This window comes from Apus apus, chromosome 4 (genome assembly GCF_020740795.1).
Source record: "Apus apus isolate bApuApu2 chromosome 4, bApuApu2.pri.cur, whole genome shotgun sequence".
Classification (NCBI taxonomy): Eukaryota; Metazoa; Chordata; class Aves; order Apodiformes; family Apodidae; genus Apus; species Apus apus.
Window position 1 is genome coordinate 62930664 of NC_067285.1, and position 13823 is coordinate 62944486.

The 13823-nt window shown below is 43.8% G+C and overlaps 1 protein-coding gene across 1 annotated transcript in view; it reads right to left on the reverse strand.

Annotated features, from left to right (window-relative positions):
- ARHGEF38 (Rho guanine nucleotide exchange factor 38) overlaps window positions 1-8024 on the reverse strand; it is a 37328-nt gene extending 29304 nt beyond the window's left edge. The window contains exon 1 of the mRNA XM_051619689.1: window positions 7829-8024. Within this exon, the coding sequence (XP_051475649.1) occupies window positions 7829-8024 (196 nt within the window). The remainder of the gene's footprint in view (window positions 1-7828) is intronic.
- Between the last annotated feature and the right edge of the window lie 5799 nt (window positions 8025-13823).

Below are 13823 nucleotides of genomic sequence, written 5' to 3' on the forward strand. Positions count from 1 at the left end.
GGAGTCACATGGAAAAGACAAAGAGTAATGAGCACAAGTTGCTGCTGGGGAGATACCAATTGGACACAAGAGGTAAATTTTCACCATGAGGACAGTCTATTGGAATAGTCTCCCAAGGGAAGTGGTAGATTCCCCTACATTGGACAGTTTTAAGTCTCAGCTTGAGAGGGTGTTGAGCCATCTCATAAAAACTATAGTATTACCTAGAAAGGTTGGAGCAGATGATCTTTGAGGTCACTTCCAACCTGGCATTCTATGATTCTATGATTCCCTGACTGTGTGTGAGATTTCAAGGCAACTCCTGAAAAAGTGCAGAGAGGACCAGATGTCCTGGAAGATCCCAGAAGTGTTGTTTCATCTCAGATGCAGCACTGTTATGATATCGGATGGAATTTGGAGTTAAACACAAGATGCTGTGCAAAATCTTTTATACTGGTGGTTGGGGAGGGCATTATATGAGCAAAACAAAGCCACTGTTGCCCACTTCAGGCTTGAATTCACAATCCCTCGAGAGGCTGATCTTTCAGTTTATGTCATTAGATTGCCCTGATCAGATTTGATTATTGAATTATGTCAGGGCTCATTGATTTTCCGTATTGCATGATAGAGAATAATTCCAGGAAATAAAAACTATTCTCAACAGGAAGAAATAACTGAGAAAATGCTTTTTCCTTATAGAAAACATGTTTTTTTTTTAATAAATGTATCCTTTTGTTAAAGGTAATATAATTTTTCCATTTTCACTCAATACATTCACTTTTTCATTTCAATCGTGTCTGTCTCTATAGAATGTAACAGCAAGATCCTGAAGTGATGATTACAGAGAAAAACCTATGATTTCATGTTCAGCTGATTGTTTTTGACCAGTCTGAGAACATTAGTAGCTTGCTTAAATCCTTGCAGAGTAAGTAACAGTTTAATGAATGCACAAACAGCAAGTGCATATCTGGAATATAAGCAGATTCATTTCTATCTGGTAATGTGTACCCAGAACAGTTCAAGAGAGAGGATTAGCAGGAGGAGACATTGCTGAGGATTAACATTTTTAGAAAGAATTTGGCTTGTCTGTCCCCAGAGATTCCTGGTTTAGGAAAAAGGAAAAAAAATGTCATTGAATGGTTTATTGGGCAGCTACATCTTAAGACCAGTTTACAAAAAAGTAACTGGTACTTTTAGTAGGCATAGAAATGAGAAGTAGAAGGCAGTGTTTGCAGCTGTTGCTTTGCAACATCAGCTATCTGCAGGAGTCGCTTTTCTGGAGGACTTTGCTCTGGAAAGGAAGGCAATGACTTTTGTTTTCCAGCTGTGTATTGAAGTACACAGCTCTAGTTTCATCAAACAAGAGGTTCACTGTGTGATGACATGGACAAAGCAGCCACATGTCTTCCAGAATGTTTCTTGCAAGTGTGAACTCAAAAAATATCCCCCAGATGGAGACATCCAGCAATGCAGCCAGAGCATAGAGGAACAGAGCCTGCAATGTGCAAATGCAGCAGCTCTCTTCTATGCCCAGGGGAGGTACTGGGGGGATCCACAGCAAGTGACTGAAGGAGCAGCCAGAGCAGGTTTGCAAGATCTCTATGTGAAAATTTTCCATTTTTTCCCACCTAGAGATAAAGCAGCTCTGAGACGTCTGCTCTATCCATCCTTCCTGGCAGATAAGATGCTAAGGTTTGATATTATGTTTGGCCTTGGGCCAGGACCCAGGTCTCTCCCCATCTAATGCTTTCCATCTGGAAGTGTACAAGGTACTGGCACAGAATACAGGAAAAAGTGCAGCAATGTCGCTGCATGGAGAGAGTAACAGGCCTTGTTATTACTTAGGCTGCATTCAGAGGATGCCAAAGGAGCTCAAGTTCTGGACTTACGGTGTACAGACACAGGCATTTTGCCTGGCACAAAGGGAGCAGTAAAGGCGTAAGTTATCAGTGTATAACAAACAAATTACAGCATTACTGTGTCTTCACATGTGAAACCTGAGTTTCACACCACCCTAGATAAAATTATTCCTCTGTGAAAGCAAGTCCTCAGATAGCCTGTACCCTCAGATAACCTAGAGATTACACACAGAAACGTACGCTGGCTTTTATTAGCTGGACCTGGGAATGAAACACAGGCAGCCAAGTTCAGAGACTGCTGCTGTGGCAGTTCACCTCTTTGCCTTCACATCTCCCCTTGCACTGTGACCCTAGCTCTGCCCCTTCTACCCCTGCTTCCACTGCAAGTGCTGGGAAGGCTGCATGGCACCAGGACACTGGGATCATTGGAAATGAGGGAGATTGAAAAGGATGCAGTAGGAAAGGACGGGCAAGTGCATCACATGAGCTAACGCTCAAGGAGTTTTACTCCAGATTCCCCCCCCCCCTTGTGGGGAACCACTTCATAGGGGTGTTGTTATAGTTTTCCTCATTAGACTGCAACAATATGGTGCAAACATGGTGTGAATTCAATCCTCTGAACTTTAAGTTGGGCACTGAACTATGCAAGAATTGGGAAAGGGAAAAGAAATTGGGAAAGGAAAATGCCTTTCTTTTTTTCGTTGACTCACAGACACACATAACAGCGGCATTGTTCAGGAGTGGGTTTGTTGCAAGTTACACATGCAAAAAGCCCCTTTTCTGAACACAGGAGAACAACAGAGGACCAGAATGACCTTGCACCAGTCTTCCTTGGCAGCAGGTTCGCTCATAAAATCTGCATCAGAGACTTCCTTGCAATTAGGTCATTCAATCTTTGATCATTTTTTTGTTCCATAAGGTACAGAAAATATTTACATTCAACACACAAGTTCTTTCTTCAATTCCTTGACAGCAGACTGCTTTAATTATATGTATGCTGACAGGACTACAGAGAGATCCCATGTGACCGCAGTGGAAGGGAAGAAAGCTTATCATCAGGTGACAGAAGAATGCCCTTATTGTTAGCACTGATACTTACAAATAAACCTTTGCAGTGTGTCATATACTGGTATAAATATACCACTCCTGTGGCACTGAGCTAATATGTTAATAAAGTAGGAACTGAGGAAGGGCTGCATCTGAACTGCTTCCCCTGGGACACGCGCACCTCAAGATTTGCCATGGATTAGCTGTATGAACTGTGAGCTGTGTGACCCACAACACAAAGAATCCCAATTAAAAAAAAAAAAACAAACAAAACGGTTGCTAATATGCTCAGCAAGGATCTGTAAACCTGCTTGGGTCCTAATCTCCACTCCCTTAGCCCGGCTGCTGTTACTAGTTATGCTGCAGTACTTCCTAAGAGCCCTAAACCACATGGCAGGACTTGATTGTGCCAAGTCCTCTGCAAACACAGCAGCACAAAATGGATTCTGCTCTGAAAAGATGAGCTTGCTGCCCAGTCTGGCTGCCATTGCAGTAAATTTGCAGAATAACTCCAGCTTTATTGCAGTGCAAGTTAACACAATTAGATCCCCGGAGCTTAAATTTGCACAGGAGAAAACAAAAGTATTTGTCAGATTGTGAATTCTCATCACAGGGCACAAGGGGCTATTTCCATCAAGCCATATCCTGCACTTCAGGAAACAACCCGGACCTTTACTCCTTACTGTACTTCAGCAAACCAGCCGCTCCAAAGATCATTACATTTTGCAGTGAAATTGGATATTATCTGCATTGTATTCCATGGAAAGTTAATCAGTAAGTACAATACAAAGCAAACAAGGAACTGGGGAGAGGCTTGGAGGATCTTTACTCCTGGTGGGAGGTGCCAAGGAGCTGCGGGCATGGGGAGCCCACATAGAAAGAAGTGGTGTGATCTGCAGGCAGGGAGCAGGGTGGGATGGAGGAGGGTGCCTTGCTTGGGATAGAGCAAAGGGGGGTGAGTTGCCTCCGACTGAGCTTTTATATACCAAGGGGTAGCAACTTTCCAGGAATTTGTACGATTTCACAGGTTTCTGCATAATGTTGTTTATTTCTCATAACTAAATTAGACACAGGCAAAACATGAAATTCAGGGTTCAGATATGAGCTTTGAGGCCATATATTGTGATAGCGGTATGGTTTGAATCACTGTATTGCAGGTTCATCACTCGTATTTTACTTTGAAGCACATGCAAGTCCTTTAACAGTGCAGTTGATCCATTCACAGCTAAAGCTATAAGGCAGTTAATATCTAATAGGTTTGTAAAACCAAGAGTATTTTCAAAGTGTGCATTGTCTTGCTGAACACTGCAAATGTGATCTCCGATTCCTTCTGGAAACCCACCATTTTCTACAGCTCTTTTTTCACACCAAGCACAAGTTTGGTACATGATTATTACAAAAACAACACTCTGTCCAAAACCTAACCATCAGTGGACTATGTTTTAAATTTATTTTCATGGTTTGCCCTTTTTGGTTGATAGTATCTATCCCCATCTTAATCTGCCCTGATCTTGCAAACATTTATGTGCCAATAACTACATCAAGCAAACTTCTCTTATCAAAATACATAGGTACTCACACAATGGTAGCATCAGGTTAATTCAAAGACTGATCTCAACATTAATGCAATACATAGATATTACTATAGTTACTTCTATAGCTGCTACTGATGAATTTTCACTGTAGAAAAGTGACCAGTTTCTACCAGCTAAACAGCTACTGATAATATGTTTGAAAACAGAGTTGCTGAATACCATTTTGTGCTATTGCTTAAGGAAAGTAGCAAGTTCTTCAGTCTCTTGAGAGGACATATATGCAGGCTTTTCTAGTGAATGTAGAAAAGAGCACTGCATAGAAATATCACAGAAGTTCTGTCTTAACTCTTATAATGACCCTCAATATTTCTGCATGCATCACAAATGCTAGTGAATGTATCTTCATTAGCTCTATTCTTCCCTCTTTAGAAAAGTGGCGCTTTTGTCCGGTTGATGGAGAGCTATGGAATAAAAAAAAAATATGGCATCATCAAGATATTTCTGAAATCCTCCAAGAATGCAACTGCAACCTGAATTCTAGATGACTGCATGGTTGTATCACAAACCTACCATTTGATAGCAATCACCTTATTTTCCCCTATCTAAAATGGGGCTACAGGCATCTGGTTATCTCACAGCATGAGTTGAAATAGATGCCCTAATGCTTGCCATGTTCTTTGAGAATATAATGGTTAGTTTGCATCTTATTTCCTTTTTAAAAAGAATAAAGCCAGGAGGTGTTGCATGGCCATTCACACCAGATAAGGTATTGAATAGATGTGTCTAGTATAATAATTACCCATGAAAATGCTTTCTTGTGTTTTTACTGAATCCTTAATTTTAAGGTGAAAAACACTTGCAGAAGTTTGCACCTTTGACAATGCTATTGTGCTCATGTTTGTAGACTTACAGAGCAAACTACCTTGATTGTGGAGGCTCTGGGTAGGAGGCTCCCTCTCTCACTCTTTATAAAAAACATTTTGGATTCTTTATAAAACAGCAAAACGTAAGGCAAATCCAAGGGCAGAAACTGAATTCTCAGGAATGTTTATGCCTGGCTGCTTGCTCACCTGTTTTTGTTGGGGTTTTTTTGTTGGGGTTTTTTTGTTGCTATTGTTTATAGGCATTTATTTGGGGACCTGTATTTCTAGCACACTGGTTTCTACCCAGGTAACCATGTAAAGTGCGCAGCGGGCTTGAGAGATGTCTCACTCGTGCTTCACCTTGCACAAATGTGCTGCAATGCTGAGGTAGGCACTGGGGTGTAAAGACACCTTGGTCTCCATGTTCAGCCTAGGTTGCTTGCCACTAGCAGAGATGCGAGTCCTCCAGCCTCTGACTGTTGGCTTCCCAGCCCTGTTCATGAGGGCATTCCCTTCGGATGGATCTGTTCCTACCTTACACATCCTTGACAGTGCTAATACCAACCACAGTTCTGCAGACTGTTAAACACAGAGCTTTTCCTCCAATTCATATGGGAAGAAAGTGTTACTACCATTTGTATCTTTTTGCAAAGCATGTACCATTCCAGGGTGATTGGAGAGTCACAACTTGGTGATACACAAGAGATCATTTTTGTCACCAAGAGATCTGTTGGATTTTCTTATCAAGAGTGGAGAACTCAAAAGCCTTGTGCCAACAAAACCACTGCCCTTCACCTTGGAGTAAGCTTCTTTGCATTCAATCACTAGTGAGAAAAATGAAGAACATAAAGGCACAAAATCATAGCACATCATCTGTGATGGCAGGTAGCACACCACATTTGGGATCCATTATTATTATCATGATCCAATTCAGGCACATCCAGCTCAGCAAAATTTGATCCAGATCACGCCTTGGCACACAACCCCATTTCTTTCTATGGCAACTGTACATACACTTCATAGGAAATTCTACCAACTTTGTGTTTTCACTTTATCAAACCTGCAGGTACCTTGTTAACCCATCAGTGTTGTTGTTTTTTTTAACAAACATGAGCAAGCAGAGTGAGCTGATACCAGCCTGGTGCTTTGCAATAGGTGTCCAGGGCAGGAGCAGTAAAGCCAGATTTACTGTCTCCTTGGACTGCTGCCATAAATATAACCTCATGCTCTGCCATGACTGCCTAGGTTTCCCCACCTCCTTTTGCTACAGTTCTTCAACAGGAGATGTTCATGGCACATGTGCACTTGACACAGGAACAGAAAGATCTCACACTTTTTGCTGGGTACTGCTCTGATAACCTGACCTCAGCTGGGCAGCCCCCTACACGAGTGAAAAACTACTGTTTTGGTGAGGTGTGTGCCAGGAGCTTGCATGGCCAGCCAGGCATCCGTGCTTGTACCCTGAAACTCTGCCGTGTGTGCCTGATGTAACTGAAAATTTTTCATCTTCTCATTGATTAGCTATCATGAGGTGGGAACAGCATAATAGATGGACTGCTCTGCTGTCCTCAGCATATGCAGCCCCTGTAGAAATTGTATTATTTTCAGGTTTATTATTTTCTGCTTTTATTGTCCCTGTGAAGGAATCCTACTTCCTCATTAAGTGCATCAAAACCCACAATACAGCAGCCCAAAGTATTTTCCTATTTTATTTCCCCAAGAGTGACTGTCAGTAGGCAGTTATATCACTATTAGTAACACACACTTATAATAATACTCAAATGCCACAGTTGTGATGCAACTGTGTTGTTCAAGACCCTGGAAACCCACAGAAATCCATCAGTTTGTGTTCAAGTGCACTCCCATAAATAGCCATACACATTCTTCATGCTTTTCCTCAATTTGTGGCATCACAGTTATTTTTTTATTTGACAGGCCCAGTACTGACATACTTTGCCAATTTCTGGTCCAGATGCAATTTGGTTATTTGAAAAGAAACCTTCTCCATAATGGTATTATTTGAATCAGCATATCCATCAAAACACTTATTTGGACGTACTTCAGTTCAGGCTTGTACAATCTAAGCAACAGATAAACATAGATTCTGGTATTTTAAAATGAAAGAAAAAACTGCCCTTGATGCCTCTAATTACTTAGCATATACCCCACTTGATATGACAGCCAAGGACACATAGGATGTAGCCATTATATTTTCACATTGCTGTTTGTGTTGCAAATGTATTCTGGTGATGAATGAGAAATACCCAGATTGCACACACATATTGCAGGAACACACCAAAACCTTTGATTGCATTTTGCATCCTGTCTACACGACATTATTTAGAAAAATCAGGGGAAACATATCACACCCTGGAAGTGGGGGACAAGGGTGAGAAAGGCAATTGCTCACGGCTACCGTGTGTCTGTGGGGGCAGAAACAGACATTCCCCTCTTTATCTCCATGCTGCAGCCTGGAGGGCGTCGAGATACCACCCCAGCCCCAAGCATCCCTAGCAGCAGAGCACCAAGCAAGCTTCCTTGTTACCTTGCAGTTTCTGGCTGTACTCTGTCCTGTCGGACTGACTCCTCCTCAAGGTGCCATGGTCCCCGGCCGCGGCTGTGCTCTCCACCACGGGCTCTGTCCTCCTTCTCTCCCCCATGTACAGCTTGTTCCTCAGCAGGGCCAGATTCTTCCTCCTGCCCCCCACACCTTCTTTTCCCGGACAGTCCACGCTCGCCATGGCCAACCGTGTTTGCTGGTGGCGGTGGCGGGAGGCAGCGGGGGGCAACAGCGTGGTATTCGGGGAGGTGAACGCGCTGCCCCAGGTGAAGGCTGGTTGCTTTGGGCTCAGCCTGCCAACTGTGCCGGAGCGGCTCCACCCCCGGGAAGGTGACGCCCCGGGCACTGTTTGCATTCACCTGCCCGCTGTGCAAGCACGCCTGGCGGGGCCGGTTTCAGAGCCAGCCCCGAACCGCAGCCACCCGCGGCCCCTCTCCCAGCCTCAGGGCACGCTCCTCATCCTGCCGCCTGGCCTTGGTTGCCGGCACCCAAAAGCAGGGTTGCATCCTCCCAGCTTGGCTCTCAGGGAGATGCCTGAGTGCAGCCTGGCACTGCCACGCTCCCGGCAGGGTACCTTCCCTCCTGCACTGCGGGGCAGCAGGGAAGCAGAGAGCAAGGCTACAGGAAAGGAAGGCCAGCCACCCCCTGGGCCCTTGCTCCTTCTCCTTGTCCAGGGATAGGGTCCAACTGGCAGCCTTGCAGGACCCCAGCTCCTTGGTATTGAATTCCATCTACCATGCTCCTGACCCCACAGAGAAGTGCAGCCTTTAGGCTGTAAACTACTGATCTTCAGGTTTGAAGGGACACCAATCCCCCAGGACAATGATTAGAAGGTCTGAGCAGGTGAAAACCCGCTCCAGGAGGTGGGAAGCAGCATGGAGCTGACACTTGTCTCCAACTAGGCTGTCATGCTTTACAATATGCACAGAGAGGTGACACGAAAGCCTGCCAAGGACCTGTGGAGGCTGTTGGAACAAGTCACCATGTTCCAATGGCCGAGGAAGTGGACACCAAAACACCTGCTCATAATACGTCTGGATTGGCCCCTGGAAGAGATCTTATTATCCTGTCTGTTAGCAGTGGCCTCTGGCACGCATACACTGTCTTGTGATCCTCTGTAGTGCCGGTCTAATCAAGCTGATGTTAAAACAGCAGGAGCTGCTGGCATCTAAGCTTGGACCAGGCTTATACTGGGAAGAGCCCCAACAGCCATCAGTCACAATCACTGCTGCTGCTGTGATACCCACCCCCTGTGGCCCTCACTGTCCAAGGAAATGCCCGGTGGGAGCCCCGTGGTGCAGCCTAATCGGTGTCAGTCGCACGCACGCTCATTGCCATAGCATCTGCTGGGAGACACAGCTAACATCCCTCTGACGTTTGCTGGCAGAGCACATTGCTGTAGCATTGCCATGCTGTGTCCCTGAAGGACAGCGTAGTAAAAAACAAGTGGGGATGTAATGTAGTACTGTAGCTTTTTCCCAACTTTTATTTTTCTTTAAGAAGCTTGTCCTGTCATGCAGCCTCCTGACCAAAGCCCCTCATTTCTACCCGGCAGTGAAAGGAAAAGGTTATGAAACTGTTAAGTCATTTACTACGTCAAATTGCAGCACCACGCCAGTGCTGCACAAAGTGTCCAGCCCAAACACACAACCTGGCAGAGGAATAAAGCCATGAGGGGGATACTTGGAAGACTTTGTGCTCATGCCAAGAAGTCACACATTGCATAGGCAATTCATGTGTTACATCTTGCCTCCTATTTGATATTCCCTAAGAAACTCTTTGTTTTGCAAGTCAGACCACAAAAGTTCCTTGAAAGGCAGAATAGTGGTGACAGTAGTAAAAAACAAGCTGGGATGCAAGCCCCTACTACGCAGAGACTGACGGGTGGCACCCTTGTGACAAGCATCAAAGCCAGAGCAACAACTAAACATAATAAGGTGGGAGTTGAGGGAAATCAACCAACCCATTTCCTTACACTAGGGACTTCCTGAGGGTTTTTTTTCTGAAGCAATGGCTTGGCATTCAGTAGAGGGTGGTAAAACTGGTTTAAACAGTTACCACCCTGACTGCCCCCTTCCCCTGGATAATTTTGTTCACACTGTTGCTGCAGGGTGTAAACACCAGAATTGGAGATGAGATGGAGGAACTGATCTGGCTGAAAACTCCCTCCCTCCTCCCTTTCCCCTGGGCTATTTTCCATCTGGATATGTGCTCCTGTTTAGTTCATCACTCAGCTACCCAAGCAGTTGTGGTAGCATGAGGTAGAGGATGGTGCAGGGACACGTATGAGCAGCTGGGGCTAGGGCTGACAGTTGCTTAATCCAGCACTGCCCAAAGATGGTATATCCCCCAGCCAGGATTTTACACTGTCATGCTTTTCAGAAGACACAGGTCCCATAATTTATATGAGGTTTCATTATATTTATTTACATTAAGATAGGAGCATAGAATGGCTAGGGTTGGAAGGGACCTTAAAGATCATCAAGTTCCAAGCCCCCTGCATGAGTAGGGGGCATAGGGGAGAACTGGGAAGTGTATCTTAGCTGGGTGGAGGTGGAAGAACAAACTTTATAAAATTCTTGGCTTTGTAGGCTCTCTGCCACATATGCAGAGTTACAGCCAAAATAGGATAGAGTAAAGTTTGTTCAGGCGCTTATTACGACAGCAATCTACCCGCATGCAAAATAAGCTGCCTTCCTCTTCCTCCTCAGCTCAGTCACAGGGTGTGAAAAGGTATGTGTTCGTTCAGCCAGAGGATGGTTGTGAGGAAAGCCGGCTGTGGTTTGCTGTTGCCTTTGCACTCACAGTGGTTTATCTGGCTTCAGCCAGCAGCACTATTTCCAAGACCACCAGGAGCCCAGAGCTAGCTTACACCACCATTTGGAAATGTACATGAGTACTTTCTGCAACCTCAAAATAATTCCTCTGTGCCACTCAGCATGGGAAAGGCTGAAAATAGCATGTCTTCTGTAATACTCCAAGTGAGGGGGACACATTCAGGACAAGTGGCTTCCCTGTCCCTTCTGGAGGAAGGGAAGTTTAGACACAACCTGGTTTATCCATCGTTGCCTTAAATCTAGGGATTGTTTTAGACTAGTGGGCTGTGCCAATGCAGGAGATATATGTAAAAACAATCAGATAAATATTTGAGTGAGATACTCCTATAAACTCTTCTTACTATTTACCGTACTTTACCTGGAGTACAACAAAATACCACAGAAAGCACAATGAAAACTGCATGTGAAGTACTCAGCTTCAGCTGCCACTCACAATAGTATGAGCAACCCTCTCTCCATTTCCAAATTACTCCTGCTGCCTTCTGGCCCAGTAACAAATGATGGTCAAGCAGTATCAAAGTCATTAATCCATAAGGAAATATTTGATATCTATGTGCATAGAACACTTTTTTTACCATTAATATTAAAATACTTTTAACTGTTGTACGTTCTGCTCATATAATTCTCCTAAGCAAATTGGAATCCAGTTGATGTGAGCACTCAACAGGAATTATTTGCACGGAAGCCACCCTGCTTAAGAGACTGAACAGGTGCTGGTGTCAACATGGAAAATATTGGCATTGTGTTCCCAAGCAACTGTATTAGACGCATATAAGAGCTTATTGTTTTATCGTCAATGTGAACATTTATCTCGATCCTGAGCCATAAATGAACTTGGAGCGCCATCGAGACTGATGACCATTAAGTAAGCAAACAGTTATTTGTTTTCTTGTAATACCTCACAGCTGTTACAGAAGATTTCTTTATAACTTAGTATCCCAGAGCATATATGAAAAATGCTGGTGTGAGTTGACTACCATGCCTGTTCCCTCTAAGAAGAGGTACAGACCGCATCTGGAGCCCTACAGGAAAGACACCAGGCTCCTGTTTCCAGGTTTGTTCACTGCAATGGCCAGCACAGCCGCCAAGTGAAAGGAGAGTCAATATCCAGCTACAGAGTGACTTTACCAGCCAGCGAAAATTTTTGCCCATGTAAAGCAATTACACTCAATAGGCAGTGCAGAAGGAGAAAGATACCAGGGTACTGCTGCAGAAAGCTGTCCTACCCTTCTCACAGGTTGAATGGGACAGCAAAGAGCATAGGCACCTGTACAGCTGCCCTCCTCCATACAAGGAAGCCTAGGTGCATATAAAAGCAAGCTCCTATCTCTTGTTGCTCTACCTGTACACACAAGTCATAGCAAAGATGTCTTCTGAGGGACAAAAAGTTGAGGCTTTGATGAGAACAATCACACAGACCTAAGGCCCACAGATGACTTTGAGCATTGGAAAGTCGCTAGTACATATACCCTACCTGCTTGCAGCTATACTAGTAAGATAAGAACAGAGTGACAGGTGAGGATAAAAGCAATAAAAAGGGAAGGCTTAAAGACAGGTAAAACTGCAGTCTACACACCATATTTTCACAATTAATGAATCAAAATTACTTTGAAAAATACTTAGAAAAATATCCTTCAAACACCTTTCAGTAGTACAAAAAGAGACAAAAACCTGTCTTGCAGGTGAGAAGCTATTTTGTGTGGCAATGTCACCTTCACTCCTATGGATCTTGCCAGACTGGTGATTCCTGTAGAGAAACAGGTCTTTAGAAGAAAGTGCACAGCGATAATGTCTTTTAGCCCTGCTCCTTGTCTAAATATTTGTAAGAGAAATTAATAAAGCATATGCCTGCCAGGGCTCAGGCTAGGCTGTGGATATTTTTAAGAAGGGATGGCTCAATCTATCAGGCTATGCAATCCATCTCCTCTGACTGCTGCGATGTTTTCTTACTCCCAACAAAGCCTCTGCTCCAGTTTACACACACAAAAGGCCCTTGAGTTTTCTGCCTACAGAGAGGGACCTGGGTCTCTAATGAAGAGAGGAAAGGGGATGCTGTGAGAAGGGTCAGCAGGGCTTGAATTGTCCTCACATTGCCAATGGATCTCTCCCTGTCCAGCCAGGGCTTTATATCAGTCTGTGAAACAGGCTGGGAGCAGGGACAGCTCCCAAAGGTGCACATTTGAAATGGCTAGGAGGTGTGGAGAAGAGAGCAAGTTGCCAAGGAACCGAGCAGCCCTTTAATTTCCTCGGGGGTACAGCCACAGTGTTATTTTTTAATGAAGATAACCTGACTTTGTTGATCAAGTAGATGGCACTGTGATAGCAAAGCTAACAAGGAAAGACAAGCAAGTGACTGAGGCACAGATAAAAAGACAGGAAGATGAACTTTCATTATTATGTTTCAATGTAAAGTTGGGGGTGTAGAAATTACCAAAGATGAAACGTTTTCTGTAGGATTCTTTGAGAACTTTATGTCTGGCAATTCACAAATCAAGAGGGGAATGGAGCCTAAAAAAGACTATAATGAGCAATAAATGAGATTTTCTTTTGAGGTCCCTATTTTAAATGATTATAGATTTGCAACTTCACACTAAAACTTCATGTTTCCAGTGTTGTTAAAGCTGAATTGGAACCTTTTTTCTCTCTCTTTTTGTGTATGTGAACGTACATGAAAGAACGAATAAAAGAATGAACAGGAAAAATCTCTGGCGATTTCTGTTTCATGATAGGGAAGTTGCTTTGGATTAACAAAGGTAAGATTCTTAAAAAAAAAAAAAAAAAAGCAGTAGTCCGTACTTGCAAACAAATTTTGTTGGAAGTTACAGGACACTGAATATTCTTGGTTCACGAGGCTTAAAATAAACCGAGTACAGATGTCCAGGAAGGCAGAAATGGGTGTATCCTGCAAAGCTTGACTCAGCCACTGTCTCCTGGCCTCTTTATAGATAAATCACTTTCAAGGAAGAGATCAAAGAGAAGTTAACCTAGCAAGTGAATCCTAACATACGTTATGGGGAACCTAACAAAAAAGCATGGTTAAAGCAAAACTAACAGCTTAGAGAAATAACTTGTTCAGAAAAAAAAAAAACAAAAAAACCCCAAAAAAACACCAGAGTGTAAACTTGACATCTTCCTATACACAA